Raw genomic sequence first — 15,995 nt, 5'->3', positions numbered from 1 at the left:
TACATAGTGACAATGGATTTACAGGTGAGAAAAAGTAGTGTAGAGAAGTCCATTAGAGAATTTGGCACTATAGTCTGGGTACAGCACATACTACACCTTCAGCTCAGGTCTATGGGGTACATATGGCAGCATATCACAGTTCAGAAAGCTCTACGCAGTTCTCACTACAAAAGAAATTTCGGTTTCAGAAATACATGAAAAAATCTCTGAACTAGACCTTTAAAAAGAACAAGAATCCAGGTTAACAAACAACAATGTCTACATCATCGTGAGATGTCATTGCTATGACTGTAATGCATGTAGTGCTAGCCTGACATAATAGCGGGTTGGCCTATCCTTTGACTGTGTACAATCTGACTGCAATCCATTTACAAATATGGAGGCATGGCTTATGAAAATACAATGTACAAAGTCTATCGAGGTGGGGGATGTATACTCTTGTCTAGGGCACAGTCAGTGGTAACCATTATGTTGAAGTGACCTTTTATTAAACATCATAAGCTTAAGCAGGTTTAGCAAGAACAAAAAATAGTAGCATTCCCCAGATAGAGCACTGAAATTTCTATTCTACACAAAAATGCCTATAGGGAACGGCACAGGAAAGTTTCCCCACTGGGCCAGGCCCACAGACAGGTTTATGTACATCGTATTATGATGTAAGAGTATGTGTCCATCATTTGGGTAGTTACAACAAAGTCAGGACAATTTCGGTCTACATCACCATATTATCTTCATATTATCCTCACTAATGTATCTTCATTTCTAAGAAATACTCAAAGGGGTGATGTATTAAAAGTAGTACAAAGTAAGAATAAAGTAGCTGCTTATAGTAACCAACCAGACTGCAGCTCTTATTTCTCCAAGGTTCTTTGGAAATGAATGCAGCAACCTTATTGTTTATTATGGGCAATGGTACTACTTTTTATATCCATCAGGCTTCATTCAGGTGGGCATATTGGACCTTCTCTATAGTGTTTTACCAGAAATGGCATAATAAATGGTAAACCACTCCATGGCCTTCCTTTGCCCTCCCTGTGAAGACCCCTAATGCCCATGGGTGACAAACTGTAGAGTTCATGGTTTTCAAGCACAGTGCCAATAAAAAAAGGCGGCCACACCATCCTGGGATCCCAGTCCTTAAAGTCCTGTATCCCTTCGTAGGTTGAACATTTTCAGGGCAGTACGTTGACATTCTTACCTACAGGTATAAGGGTCTTAGTAGTAGGGGCTAGGGTAAGCCCTTAAGTAGTATAAAAGATGGCTCCCATTGAAATCAATGGGATCCGGTCAGTTCTTTTTTCCAGGAGCCGTTTGTTCCGGCTCCTGGAAAAAAGAATGGACATGCTCATTCGCGAGGCACAATCCGCCTGAAGATACTCCTGACTAGGCCCATTCATTTGGACCTAATCCGGACCACAGTGCCATGACTGGAAGCCAATGCAGTGCAGTCGTGGCTGCCCCGTATTTTGGACCGGAACCTGAGGCGGCCTCCGCGTCAAATTCCGATCCAAAATACTCCGTCTGAACTCAGCCTTAGTGGACATTGTATTCTAATTTAATAGACATGTATTTCTTCATACATTATATCCCGATCTACTCTGCTTTCTAAAATATTTGGCCATACTAAATTTCTGAACACCAGATGAACCTCTCATTTTGTGCTAGGAAATGATTTTTCAAGTAAAACGTCACATACTCCCATAGCTACTAGTGCGCAGTGAAAATGTCCCATTAAAATGAATAATTATCCCACTTAAAATCACATCAATTTCTAGATGTATCCATTTATTATTGCCTCCAGCCCTACGTATCATATATTCCTGCCTCTTCAAATGAACCAGTCCCAGAGTGGTAGTGGGATTCAGTAGTACATGTCATTATATGGCAGTCTAATCCATCTCTGCTTCGGACTATATGTACTCTTATAGCAAACCTGTATCAGTATCCGCTATCTATCACCTATCACTTGTGAAGAGGACTCTCTCACATTACTCTTGTCCATACGATAGTGGGTCTAGCTTTCCTCACACACAGTAACACTGTGCCAGCTCACAAAAAACAATGACTATTATAAATGAGCAATAAGCAAGCCATTCAGTTGCATATGTCTGCATTTTCTATCAACGGATTATTGAATTTGGCAATGTTAAAAAAAGAATTCTCTTTGCACTTTTCTTTCCTATTTTTACATTGCAGATTGACAGTAAACATTGAACATGCCTTTGTACAAGGTTGTGACTCGGTTACAAATTAACGATAACAATGCACAAAAAAGAAACATCTCGTTGTTCATTAAAGACTCCCGCAAGTTTTTAGCTTTGCATCTTAAATGCGGCACCTCATCTGAGCCATGCCCAGGGCTCTGGGAACACTGATGTCCCTTGTCTGCTTGACCTTCTAGTGACCTTCAGGTTTACTAGCCTTGGTGTCATGATTAACAGATCCCGAAGAAAGCCATGGAGAGACGGATCTTGAGCTTGTTTGCTTAGCCATGCTGTAGTGGCTGATGACAGTGTAAAATCTTCCCCGTGAGTTGGAATCTTGTGCGGAATAGTAGGCGTCCAGCGAGGAGGGTATGCATCTCTTATGCTGAAAGTAGAAGAAAGTAATGTCTTTAGAAGTGGCATAACTAGTGATTTACATAGTTTGTCAAGAAGCTAGTCCATCATCTTCCATAGTCCATCATCCATCATCTCTATCTATGGGGATGGGAAGAAAAACCCTCACCTTTCTAGGTCTGAAAATGGAAAGCACACTATCATTTATGCACAGTTATTAGAGATGAGCGAGTCAATGCTGACGAAGTGGAATTCGATCCGAATATCAGGAAACGTTCGATTCATATCGAATCCAGATTTCCTCACGCTTCATGGTAACTAATCACTTTTTTCATAAAATGGTTGCTGAACATGTTAGGACGTGGGGCAAGGAACTCTGGGAACATGGGATCACCCACAGTGCCATGCGTACAGCCAATCAGCAACCAGCCAGCCCTGTGACATTACAGCCCTTTAACCCCTTCGAAAACGCGCATGGCATTGGGAGTGGGTGTTGGCTGTAACTGACAGCTCACACCTTGCTCCATAACACAGCCCCGATCGCGGGTTTTAATTCCTTGGATATTGCAGTCAAGAATAACCGTAACATCCAAAGGGTTTCGCAATAATAATCACCCCCTGGTGAGATCAAAGGTGCCCATATGTATCTTCTGATCAACCAAGTAGCGGGGGCACCTAGAAGCCTGGGGTCAATGGCCAGACTCCAGGCTGCTAGGTGCCCCCGCTACTTAGTTGATCCTACCGAGAACTGAGGAAGTCAGCCTATACGTCTGCATAGGCTGACTTTCCCTATAGACTGCAATACACATGTATTGCAGTCTATAGTACAAAACCAGCAAATCTACACCACTATACAGGCTCTCTGCAGCCAGGAATTAGCTTTTTTTTAATGCGATTCACCGCAAATTAATTTGGATCGGATCACTTTGGGAAATTCGGTGAAGCTGTCAAATCGAATTTTTGAGAAATTTGCTTATCTCTAACAGTGATTATGAAATAAATAATATTACACCTCACCATCACAGAACCAACTACCATAATAGCCATCTTTTTACAGATCATTTATCTCTTTGCTATCAAGTAGATACTAAATACAACCCACTTTATCACTAATCTCATGGGTCCAAGTATATTTTGCAACAGAGGAACGACCTAACGCATACAGCCAATACAATTAAGAACTATCTTCAGCGTGAAGAAGTAGAAGTTCCAGAAGTGATAATATGGAGATTCCCTCACAGAGCCTTTATCTCAATATCATCCAGTCTGCCTGGAACTACATGAAGAAGCTGAAGGATCTGAGCAAGCCTGTTTGGAATAGAGATGAGCGAGTAGTATTCGATTGAGTAGGTATTTGATCGAATACTACGGTATTCGAAATACTCATACTCGATCGAGTACCACTCGCTATTCGAATGGAAAAGTTCGATGCATAAGCAGCATTGATTGGCCGAATGCTATACAGACGGCCAATCAACGCTGGTTCTTCTACCTTTAGAAGTCTTCTCCGTGCAGCTTCCCCGTGGCGTCTTCCGGCTCTGAATTCACTCTGCTTGTAGTGCAGGCATGCGCAGTCGGTTCTGCCCAGGCCCGATGCCTGGCAGAGTGAATTCAGAGCCGGAAGATGCCGCGGGGACGCTGCACGGAGAAGACTTCTTGGAGGATCCAGCCCGACCCTCACTCGTGGACTTGGTAAGTGTAATTTGATCGAATGTTGCCTACCTCTGAAACGAGCATTTTCCCCCCATAGAGTATAATAGGATTCGATATTCGATTCGAGTAGTCAAATATTGAGGGGCTACTCGAAATGAATATCGAATCTCGAACATTTTACTGTTCACTCATCTCTAGTTTGGAACAACCTCCCTGCCGAGTTCTTGTGAGTATGTAAGTGTACCTAGAAGTATTGATGCTGATTTGAAGGTAAAGGGTGATCACGCCAAATATTGACTTCATTTAGATTTTTCTTATGTTCACTCATTTTGTATTTTATTTGAAAAAAATTATCTATTAACACTTCTATTTTTTAAAGCTTTGAAGAATTTTTCCACACATGCCTAAAATTGTACATTACGGTGAATAGATAGATAGATAGATAGATAGCTAGATAGACAGACAGATAGATAGATAGGAATATATACAAAATAAAAAATAGAAAAAAATACTGGAGCATTGCTTTAATTGAATTTTTGGTTTCTAAAATGTGTCATTTTAAGTATCTCACACGTTAACATTGCTTTTGTGTTCTGTAAGAGAAATGACTGCATACCTTGTATACAAATCCATCTGGGCAGCTGTGATCATATGTGAAGGCTTTGTAGACCACAAGGAATACTATGCAAGCAAGAAAAGCCAGTGCCAGGCTTATTAGGATGGTGACCTAGAGGGAAAGAAGAGAGATTATAAATAAAGTGAAAACCTAATGATTGCAAAAAAAAAGTGATCTTACTTCCTAAATGTAATTTGGATACCACTGATGTATTAATTTTTAAAAATACTTCAGTGAAAAGATGTTGTTTTCAAAAGCCTGTTTTGCCCCTGGGATACAAAAGAAGGACACTACGGTACTGAAAGGATCACAGTCAATAGGATGAAATTGACAGCCTCCTTTTTGCAGCGCCTAGGAATGAAGACAAGTAAGCATCATTAGGACCTGAGAGCTCTTTCTGATCTTCCTGGAACCTGACATTACATCTTTCTTTGCATGGTCTTTTGATAATGCATCATGAATTAAATTACACAGCGCATCTCAAGGTTTTCAAAGAAAATAGGAAAGCTTTTTTAAGGGGCCTTTACTTTCAGCACATCAGCTCAAGCGTATAAAATAGTCTTTGAATCTATCTGCCAAGAGATCACATGTAACCTGCCAATTCCCCCACCTTTGCTGAATGCGCCACTCTTACATCACAATATGGTTTATTTCTAAAAATAGTCCACAAGGTTTGCCCATACATGAGCCCCATTTGATTCATATATAACACATACTATATATAAATTGAGCCAAATTTGAATGGCAGAAAATCCAAAAAGTTGTGTAATTACCGATGCAAAAATATTTCACCACTTTACAACAGAATTCTGGCCAGTAGTGTATATTGGGTATTTTTATTGAAATGTGTAGGTTTTTGTTGTGTTGTTTCCTTTTTAGTATCTTAGCCGCAGAAAACTACACCGGCTACATATAGTCCATTGTCTTTGCTTAGTTTACAGAATAGTACATTGAAGTCTATAAGATATACTAAAACAGCTTAGGAAGTGGCTAGAATGGACAGTGTCCATGCATGGTTCTCCAACCATATACCTTTCCCTTTCATTCTACTTGCCTTCTCCATTATATACAAACAGGAATACAGGACCACCACTCTAATGAGAAAGGAGATGGTGTTAGGGGTTAGCCAGATGATAATTCCCCAGAAGCTGCTGGCGAACCCTGGAGGAAGGGGCACAAGGGACAGTGAGCCCTAAACTGAAGCCCCCAACTGACCCTTCCTATTGCCAGGCCCTATCCTACGTAATAGGCGGCAACCACGAAGACAGTCCCTTCCTGTCTAAGTGATACACAAAACGGAGACAAGACGAAAAACAACAAAGGGAGGTCAGCTAGCCAGGGTTCGGTAACAGTCGAGCGATGCAGTGCCAAATCAGAGTCCAAAAGAATAGTCAGTAGGGAAGCCAGAGGTCACGTATTAGAATACAAGTAAATAAACAGCAAGGAAACCAGCAAGCAAGAGGCAATAACTGGCACCAGTGTGACTGTGAGCCAAGACTAAATTGGAGAGGAAGAACCCGCCCTGAACCTGACAGGAAGGAAAGCTGTCAATCACAGGCAAGACAAAATCAAACCACTGAATGGACAGAGGCAACAAGGGCAGAAGACGGGTGTGGTGCAAATACAATTACCAAACTAGTCGTGTTCACACAGTGCAACTAAAAACTTCAAGCAAATTATCAAACTGCACACGCCTCCTGCGCCGCAGCACGCGAGCAGAGGGTGGCGCAGAGACCCGAACAGTTAGAGATGTTACAGATGGATTACCCTCATCTTAATATTCACTACAAATGATGACAAAAGAAAAACTGCGACCCTGGTGACAAACATCACATCTTCAGAATGTTGCTCAAACAAAAAATTACAGTAAGAAACTATAAAAACACAGCATAAATGGAAATGTATGGTTTTCTACTGAGCAACAAGTAGCATTTGGACACTATTGGGGAGATTTATGAACTGAAATGTGGAATTTTAAATGTCATTTGCACAAACCAGTTTTCTGCCATAAAAGATGACTGAAATGTATTTCAGCTATGAGCTGGCACAGATTTCATTCTAGGCACATGGACTGCTGGAGGATCGCACGCGTCTCATCATAAATTAAGTGTATTCTACAGACGCACGCAGGATATCAAGACCGGAGTAGAAAACGCCGGTCTTAATAAATTTCACCCTATCTTACTCTACAATGTCCTAGAATTTCATACATCATATTAATAATTCAAAGAATCTTACAAATCTTAGTCTCTATTTTAGAGATATTTATGCATTTACAACTAGGTTACTAAAATCTAGCAGTATCATATTGATTTCTGTATTCAACACTGACCATTACTTTGCAGTTGTACACATCATGAATACACCCTTTATAGGAAGATGTTATAATAGTCTCCATAGACTTTCAAGTAACATTTGGCCGCAGTGTTTTGGAACAAAAAATAATGTGCAAAAGACACGTAAGGAATAAAAAATATTGCACAAAGAATCACCTTAGAAGATTGGACAAGGGATTTTTAACTACACAAATACTACACAACACAAATTACTTAAAGTTACTCAAGTTGGCTATACAGGTTTTTTAACAGCACTAAATAAATATACTACTCAGGGTGGGTTCACATCTGCGCACGGTCTCCGCTTTTGGGTTTCCATCCTCTGCTGAGAGAAACTGGACAGGAGAAGGGTGAATGGGTTTGAAAACTGACCGCCAGGTTTCCGTCTCCTGTCCAGTTTCTCTCGGCAGAAGACGGAAACCCGAAAGCGCAGACGGGGTGCAGGTGTGAACCCACCCTTATCTACATTGGTAAAATGTGGAAGTCTGATTCTTGGAGCACCCCAAACTAAACGGGATTACTCACTTTTGGTCATGGTTTTTGTAAATTGTGCTATATTTTGAACTGGGACATAGCCAAATCTTCCAGGATTGTTTATGAAAACATAAGATAAGATAATCCTTGAATAGTCCCCCCATGGGGAAATTCAATGTGTTAAAGCAGCATGGATACAGTAATATATTACAAGAAAGAACACATATAAGCTCAGAATAGCAGATAGAAAAGATACTAGGAGTCATAGCAACTAAAAAGAAAAGACTTCAGGATCATTTAGTTTTCTGTACGGAGTGATCTTTGCTTAGCCTGATGTTGATTATACAACCTGAATGCGGTTGGGAGGAAAGATCTCCGATAGCGCTCCTTCTCACACTTAAGGGTGAAGCAGTCGGTCACTGACAGTACTACCCAGTGCCATCATGGTCTCATACATGGGATGGGAGTTGTTCTCCAGCATGGAGCTCACCATGGACAGTATCCTTCTGTCACCCACCACCTTCACTGGGCCCAGGGGGATCCCCAGGACAGAGCTAGCCCTTCTAACCAGCCTGTCAATCTATTTCTGACCCTGGCTGGTATACTACACTCCCAGCAGACCACTTCGAAGAAGATGGCTGGGAAAGTATAGGATTTTTCTAACAAATTCAGAACAGTTGGAAACTATGCATATATCAGTACACTTCGAGCTTTGTCAGAGCTGACAGAAAGTACTCCTTGCCACTTTAAAAGACTATACTACTAACTGCAAAATGCAAGAGATTTTTTCTTAAATCTATTCCAAGCTGACCTAGTTACTCAGTCACATGTAAAGCATTTTAAAAAGGTGAAGTTCTTGTGATTCTGATAAGAATCAACGTAGTGGTTGATTCAATCTGTCCCCGTGGTTTATCTACAACTCAAGATATTAACTAGACCTTTTCAACCTGTATAGTAGCCAGAAGCAATGTATTCAGGTTTCATCTTCAAACGCTGGAAGCTAAAATTCAGATACATGGACACATTCAGGAACTTGAAAATATCATTGTAAAACTGTAAGATGTCTTTGCACCCACCGTGCAGCAAAAAGGATAAATAAACATCTTACCAAGTTTAAAGCTCCGAAGAAAAGAAAAAAATCCTCCTATTGTGTAAGTCATGCTCAAGATCTCCAAGAGCCAAAATGTCTCTAAGCAGTATTAGAATGAGCCCATTAACGGAGTCAACACAGTGCCCCTTATATATTACAGCACCAGCATAGCGTCACATATAAGCAATGGGGCTTTCCTATTTATGTCACTTACGCTGCATGCATAAAGGCTGTATATATGGAGTACGGTATATGTACAGTATACGTCTTTACAGCGTGTTTGCAAACATTCATTCACTTTTGTTTAGCTTGACCATGACTTATCCCGATTCAGGGGCTTCCATGTTAAACAACCTTTTACAATTTACATATTTGAAGTAGTAATGGATGAGAATATATAATATATTGCCACAGTATAAAATTCACATTGAAATATATCAATTTATTACAATTCTATTCCTTCATCTCTATAACAAATTTACAAAGTAATTTACAAAGTATCCTTGTAAGGGAATTGCTAAGACAGCAATTCCCAGAACTGTTAAACCCTGGGAGGGGCACAAGAGACAGTGAGCCCTAAGCTGAAGCCCCCCGCTTTCCCTTCCTATTGCCAGGCCCTATCCTAGGTAATAGGCGACAACCACGAGGACAATCCCTCCCTGAATATGTGAAACACAAAACGCAGACAAGACGAACAACAACAAAGGGAGGTCAGGTAGCCAGGGTTCCGTAACAGGAGAGCGATGCAGTGCCAAATCGGAGTCAAGAGAATAGTCAATGAGAAAAGCCAAAGGTCAGGTATAATAGTATAAGCAAACAGGGAACGTAAGAGCAGGTATGCGCACGGCAATAACAAGCACTGGTGTGAATGGGAACCAAGGCTAAATAGGGAGGAAGAACCTGCCCATGGAGTTCACAGAAAGGCAGCTGTCAATCAAAGGGCAAGGCCAGATTAACCACTTAATGGACAGAGGCAACCTTGGCAGAAGACGGGTGTGGTGCAAATCCAATTAAGGACTAGAGCCGTGTTCACACAGTGCAACTAAAAACTTTAAGCAGATTCTCAAACTGCACACGCCTCCTGCGCCGCAGCACACGAGCAGAGGGTGGCGCAGAGGCCTGAACAGGCAGAGATGTTACAATCCTCTTCAGAATACAATGCTTCTGCAGAACAAAATGGAGGGGTTAAAATACCAGTGCGAAGAAAGATGCCTTAATACAAAGGCATCTATACAAATGAATACATCTACCATTGACTTCGGCTGAGTTCAGATGGAGTTTTTTGGTCAGGATTTTGAGGCCGAATTCGCCTCAAAATTCGCCTCACAAATCCTCCTGAAGACACTCCCAACTAGGCCCATTCATTTGGGCCTAATCCAGATCGCAGTGCCGCAACTGGATGCCAATGCACTGCATCGGCATCCAGTGGCGGCTACCCCGTATTTTGGATGGGAACCTGAGACCGCCTCCACCTCAGATTCCGGTCCAAAATACTCCATGTGAACTTAGCCTTCCATTCACCACTTGGTGACACAAGGACACAGGGAATGCATGGAGAAGGCCACGCAAATAATAGCCTTAAGAATACAACTTGTCCTTAAGAAAACAAACCTTCATATGGCTCAGACCCCCATTTTCATAAACAATGTAAAAAGCTATGGCTTTCGGAAGATAGGAATCAAGAAAAGAAAACTACCTGCAGCGCTAAGGGGTTAAAAATACTACATAATGCACAGTATACAGGTTATGCACAGTATACAGGTTAAACATTTGCCAAAAGGCCCCTTTTTTGCATGCATTTAGCTATTGAAGTCTATAATAAGCCCATTAGATGCATTAGGAACATTTCCTGCTGTATATACTGAATGGCCACCAATCCTAAATTGCTTGTGACTTGCTGTTCATTATTATTTTCCTTGTTACTTGCTATTTATGTGTGTTTCCTTGCTGAATTTGATCCTATTTTCTCTGACTTGTTTTTCTTAATGCCCAGAATCCAAAAAAGTCATATGTTTTTCTTACACTCAGGTCTATGGGAAATCAAAGAAAAAAATAAAATGACACATTTTATAGCTTTGGGAATATATTCATCATGCAGCAGAGTGTTGGGGTCCAACAGCTCCACGGGGTGGAACCATAGGCACTCCATGTGCCATGTAAGGGACATTTTTTTATTTTCAAGTCTATTTTGAGACAGAATTTGCATAAAAAACCCTCCCATTCAGTTCAATGGGAGTAAGTGATAGATTTTAATTCTCGCTCATTTTGTCACCTACAATAAAAGCACAATGACCTCTCTTTAGCTGGATCTGCCTTTCACAGCCAATTAAATGAATGGGAACAATGTTTAATACTTGCTGAACTTCTGCACAAATTTCTACAGGTAAAAGTAAATGAAAGATATCAGTATACTTCAGGCAGACTAAGCAAATATTCTTGTTGTTTCATACATTTTTCTGATCATTTACATATTAATGTCATTTACTTAATTTATTTTGCTGCGGGAGGAAATGCTAATCCAGACGTCTTCCTGCTCAAATTTTGCTTGACAAATGGAGACAGCTTCAAGGAATATGTCAAGAAGAGGTGAGGAAAAACCTGTGAGCAAAGTTACCACTTAACTAATATGTGAAAACTGACTTGTAGGGTGAAGACAACCGCACTTGTGAAAAAGCTCTCTGACAATGTCAGTCATAAGAAAATATTTCCATATCCCTGGTGGAAAAAATATCACTTCTAAAAACAACTATCCCCAAAGGATGTGTGTGTAACAATGGACAGCCCGCTTATATTAAGTGCTGCTTTAGTACTAAAGTGTACACAGATCTAATGCATTGTTGTTCCTTTTACCATAGTGTGAAATTCAATTGTCTACACTATTTGTTATACTGTTGGGATCATATCAACCCCCTGATGAACTAAGGGGGCGGTCACGCTTGCACTTGGTGTCCATCTGTCGTGAATCCGTCCAAAGACAAAGAAAAAGGGAGCCTTCACACGGAGTAAACACGTGTTTATTTTTGCAAAATACACGTGTAAAAATAAGACTCCCATTGACTTCAATGACATTTTACAGGCGTATTTTTACACGTGTAAAAAATATCATTGAAGTCAATGGGAGTCTTATTTTTACATGTGTATTTTTACACATGTATTTTGCAAAAATACACATGCGTTTACTCCGTGTGAAGGCTCCCAAACATATCGGGGAACGGTTTACAAATGGCACTTGCGCCTGGTGTCTACCCTTCAACAATTCAACCAAATTGCAGAAAAAAGATTGGGAATGGTTTACAAGTGGACTGTTTAAAAACCCATTCACTTCAATGGGTTTTTAAAGCAATCCGCATGTGTCCGTTTTCTGCCTCTCCGCCATGAATCCGCTTTTTTTGGATGGACACAAGGTCCTACATGTCCGACTTTGTGTTCCTCCAAAAAAAAAACAGATTCACGGTGGAGAGGCTGCATGTGGACACCTGCGGATTGTTTTAAAAACCCATTGAAGTGAATGGGTTTATAAACAGTCCACTTGCAAACCGTTCCCAATCTGTTTTTCTGCAATTTGGTTGAATTCACGAAGGGTGGACACCAGACGTAAGTGTGAACGAGGCATGACTCTGTTGGGGTAACATGTTGGGAAATAGAATATGAGGTGACCCTTTCTGGTAGATTATTTGACATGGTCATCTGTTGTTATTTGGGTTTATTTTTATCATCCCGGTAATGACTTGGGTTTGCTCCAAGAAGATTAATTTGCATATATGAAAAAATGTTTTCTTGACAAAATGGAGAAATCAATTTCTTCAGGACAGACATGTCTGGAATATCCTTTCTAAAGGCTATATAATGATGGGATTAGTTAAAAATGAAAAAAACAATGATAGAAAAACAATGATAGACTTCCTTTATACATTATGTTTTATAGTTCCTTATTATCAGATAGTTCCATAGGGTAAAGTGAACACATACAGATCAGTGAATTGCAGCCTGTTAATAGTTTTTTAGCATAATGTAGTACCAAGTCAGCGCCAGAGAGCTGCGGTCTCTGCTTGTTGTACAAATCATGCGGACCCTTATGGACGGAACACAAGCGCAACGATTCGTGCGGGCAGTGCGCGGCCAGCACACGGACTCCATTATAGTCTATGGGGCCCGTGCGCTTGAACTGCACAGCGCTTGCCACTGCACTTGTGTTCCGTCCATAGGGGTCCTCATGCGGACCCTTACAGACGGAACACATCAGCATGTGTGAACCGGGAATTACTCTCCATTAAGTATTTGCTAATATCAGGTTTCACTTATGTTATGAGACACATGATAAATTATGGTAGTTAATATTAAAAGTGAAGACTTGACCCAACAGCATATTCTTAGTTTAATTCTGACTTAAACCAGCAGCTTTAATATACCTCAGTGGTCCAGTTGTGAAGGCATGAAGCCATAAGTCAAGTGATGTGTTGCAGGTAGGCCCAAAGCAGCTATACCATTTGCCCTATCGTTAATATAACCTTGCTTATATCTACAGCTGACATATAAAGATCTAAAAGTGCTTGAGATAACTCCTTTACCTTTTAGCAGATAATACTACTAGAGTTCCACAGATTTCGGAAAATGCCATTGACATCCATAAATCAGATTGTATTTATCAAACAAATCCAATATAATTTCCAGGTGTCATTGGATATCTGCAATGTTCTTACACTTCGCCTACAACCCTTTGCACTTGAATGTCTATCCACCAGGTCCAGCCTGTATACCACATGGGAATGAGTGTGCGACTATAAAAGCTCACTACACCCAGTAGCAGCAGTGCGGAAACAATCCGCCATCAGCCGCTAATTGCACGGAATCAATTCATCCTTCTCTCTGGCTTTTATCTGCCAACTTGAAACAAAATGAAGATGAAAGCTAAATACGGTGCCCAGTTTTCCACTGGCATCGCTGCACCTAGAGGAAGTCGACTTCACATTGATTTTCTTAATTACTGGCTCAGAGGACAATGTTGTTATCTTCATAACATTGCAAAAGAGTGAAGGACAATGCAAATACAGTTCATGCATTCCTCAAATAGCCTGCTGTCCAATTATAGAATATAACATTCAACATAAGAAAGTCTTCAAAACTAATCTGCTAAAAAAAAAAAAAAAAATACTATTACAAGTTTGTCACCAAAAGAATATTTTGTAAGCAGATAGCCCACACAGCTACAGTACAAAAGTTGTCTTTGTATCTCTGAATAAGGAAGGCAAACATTCTCTAGCCCCTACCATTCCTGAACAATCAGTGCATTTAGCTTAACTGTCTAATATGACATATAGAGCAGCCAGGAAGGAGAGGTGGAAAATAAAGAGGGATCTGCCTCAAATTTATCTTCATTTTGTGCCATCTGAACACACTCTTAGACCTGGCTCACATCTGTGTGGGATATTCAGCTTGGGGAGTCAGTTTGGGGACCCCTAACTCAGCTGGAGAGAGTTAGGGTAAGTTCACACAGGATTTTTGGGCCAGATTTTGATGTGGAGGCCGCCTCAGAATCCAGTCCAAAAAACGGCTAACCATGGCTGGATGCCGGTGCACCAGCATCCAATTGCGGCATTCCACTCCGGATTACACCCAAATGAATGGGCCTAGTCAGGAGGGAATTTTCGCGACGCAGACACCGCAGCAGATTCCGCTGCAGAATCCACGGCAAGAAAGTGCAGCTCACTTCTTTTTTCGCGGAAAAAAAAAAGTGAATCACCCCCATTGAAGTCAATGGGAGGCGTTTTTGGAGCCAGATTCTGATGCTGATTCCGTGTCAAAATCTGGCCCATAAAACCCTGTGTGAACTTACCCTTAGGGTAAGTTCACACAGAGATTTTTGGTCGAGATTTTGAGGCTGTATTCGCCTCAAAATCCTGACCAAAAAGATGGCTCCCATTGAAATCATTCATTCCCATTCATTGGGCCTAATCTGGAGCGAAGTCGCAGCTACCCGTTTTTTGGACCGGAACATGAGGAGGCCTCCGCTTCAGGTTCCGGTCCAAAAAACCCTGTGTGAACTTACCCTTATAGTCAATCTGTTGGGCTGACACATCCCTGATTTAGCCCACTTTGATCTCCAACCCACTTTTTAGGTAAAAAATAAATCAGGTGGTATATTTTAACCACATACAGTATATTGGTTCAAATAGACAACAAGCACCCTCTTCTTTCTGCCGGAATACCGACATCCCTATTTTAGTAAATTCCCACCAGTATATACAAATTCAAGACCATTATCACCTTCCTCAGGAGTGGCGACTAACAAAGATCACACCAAGAGCAAGGTGTATAATAGTCAGTGAGGTCACAAAGAAGCACAAGGTAACCTCTAAGCAATTACAGGCCTTTCTCACATTAGCTGATTATTAATATTCATCACCCCACCATTGTGCATGGCAGGATTACAAGAATAAATCCCCTGCTCTGCAGAAAGAACATTGCTGCTTGTCTGCAGATTGCTGAAGATCACCTAGATAAGCGAGAATAGATGGACAGATGAGGCCAAAATAGAGCTTTTTATCTTAACCCCTTAAGGACGCAGGGTAGTTTGTACGTTAATGCTCGGCGACTTTTTTCATATTTTCCTTCTCCGCCTTGCAAAATTCTAAACTTTTTAGTTTTCTGTCAACATATGTGAGGGCTTATTCTTTGCATGACAAGTTATGCTTTCAAATTGCACCATTTTAGGGTACATACAGTATTTTGATTAGCTTTTATTAATGTTTTTGGGGGTCCATGTGAAACAATCTGCATTTTGTTTTTATGGTGTTCATGGCAAATAACATAGCAACTTTGTCTGGTGATACCATATTTACATTGGTTTTATTATGTTTTACCATTTTACAAATAAAACCTCACTTTTTAAACTATTTTCCTGGGGTCACTGTATTCTGATGCCTATAACTTTCTTACTGTTTTGTTGATGGAAATACATCAGGGCTCTTTATTTGTGGGGCAAGTCGAACGAGATGACCAAAATTAGTTAATGTGAGGTCAATAGTGAGGTATATATATTTTTGGGAGGATAAAATATATATGGGAAAAAAAATGCTATTTTTGAATAGTGGGGACTTAGACGCACATGGGGATATCTAACATGTTTATTTAGTAGTAGTAGTAGTAGTATTTTTACGTTTCGTATTTTTGTTAAATTAAAAGATTGATTTTTTAAAACTTATATTTATTTATTTTTTGCACATTATTTTTAATTTTTTAAGGGTTTTTTTTTTGTATTGCAGCACATT

General features: G+C 40.5%; 1 protein-coding gene across 1 annotated transcript in view; it reads right to left on the bottom strand.

Annotated features, from left to right (window-relative positions):
• Positions 1-1,451: 1,451 nt before the first annotated feature.
• Positions 1,452-15,995, bottom strand: part of NSG2 (neuronal vesicle trafficking associated 2) — a 54,476-nt gene continuing 39,932 nt past the window's right edge. Inside the window, exons 4-5 of the mRNA XM_075274728.1 lie at positions 4,828-4,938; positions 1,452-2,589 (exon numbers count right to left, since the gene is read on the bottom strand). Coding sequence (XP_075130829.1) covers positions 2,398-2,589; positions 4,828-4,938 — 303 coding nt within the window. The 3' untranslated portion in view covers positions 1,452-2,397. The remainder of the gene's footprint in view (positions 2,590-4,827; positions 4,939-15,995) is intronic.

This window comes from Leptodactylus fuscus, chromosome 5 (genome assembly GCF_031893055.1).
Source record: "Leptodactylus fuscus isolate aLepFus1 chromosome 5, aLepFus1.hap2, whole genome shotgun sequence".
NCBI lineage: Eukaryota > Metazoa > Chordata > Amphibia > Anura > Leptodactylidae > Leptodactylus > Leptodactylus fuscus.
This window is presented reverse-complemented; position numbering and strand designations above follow the sequence as displayed.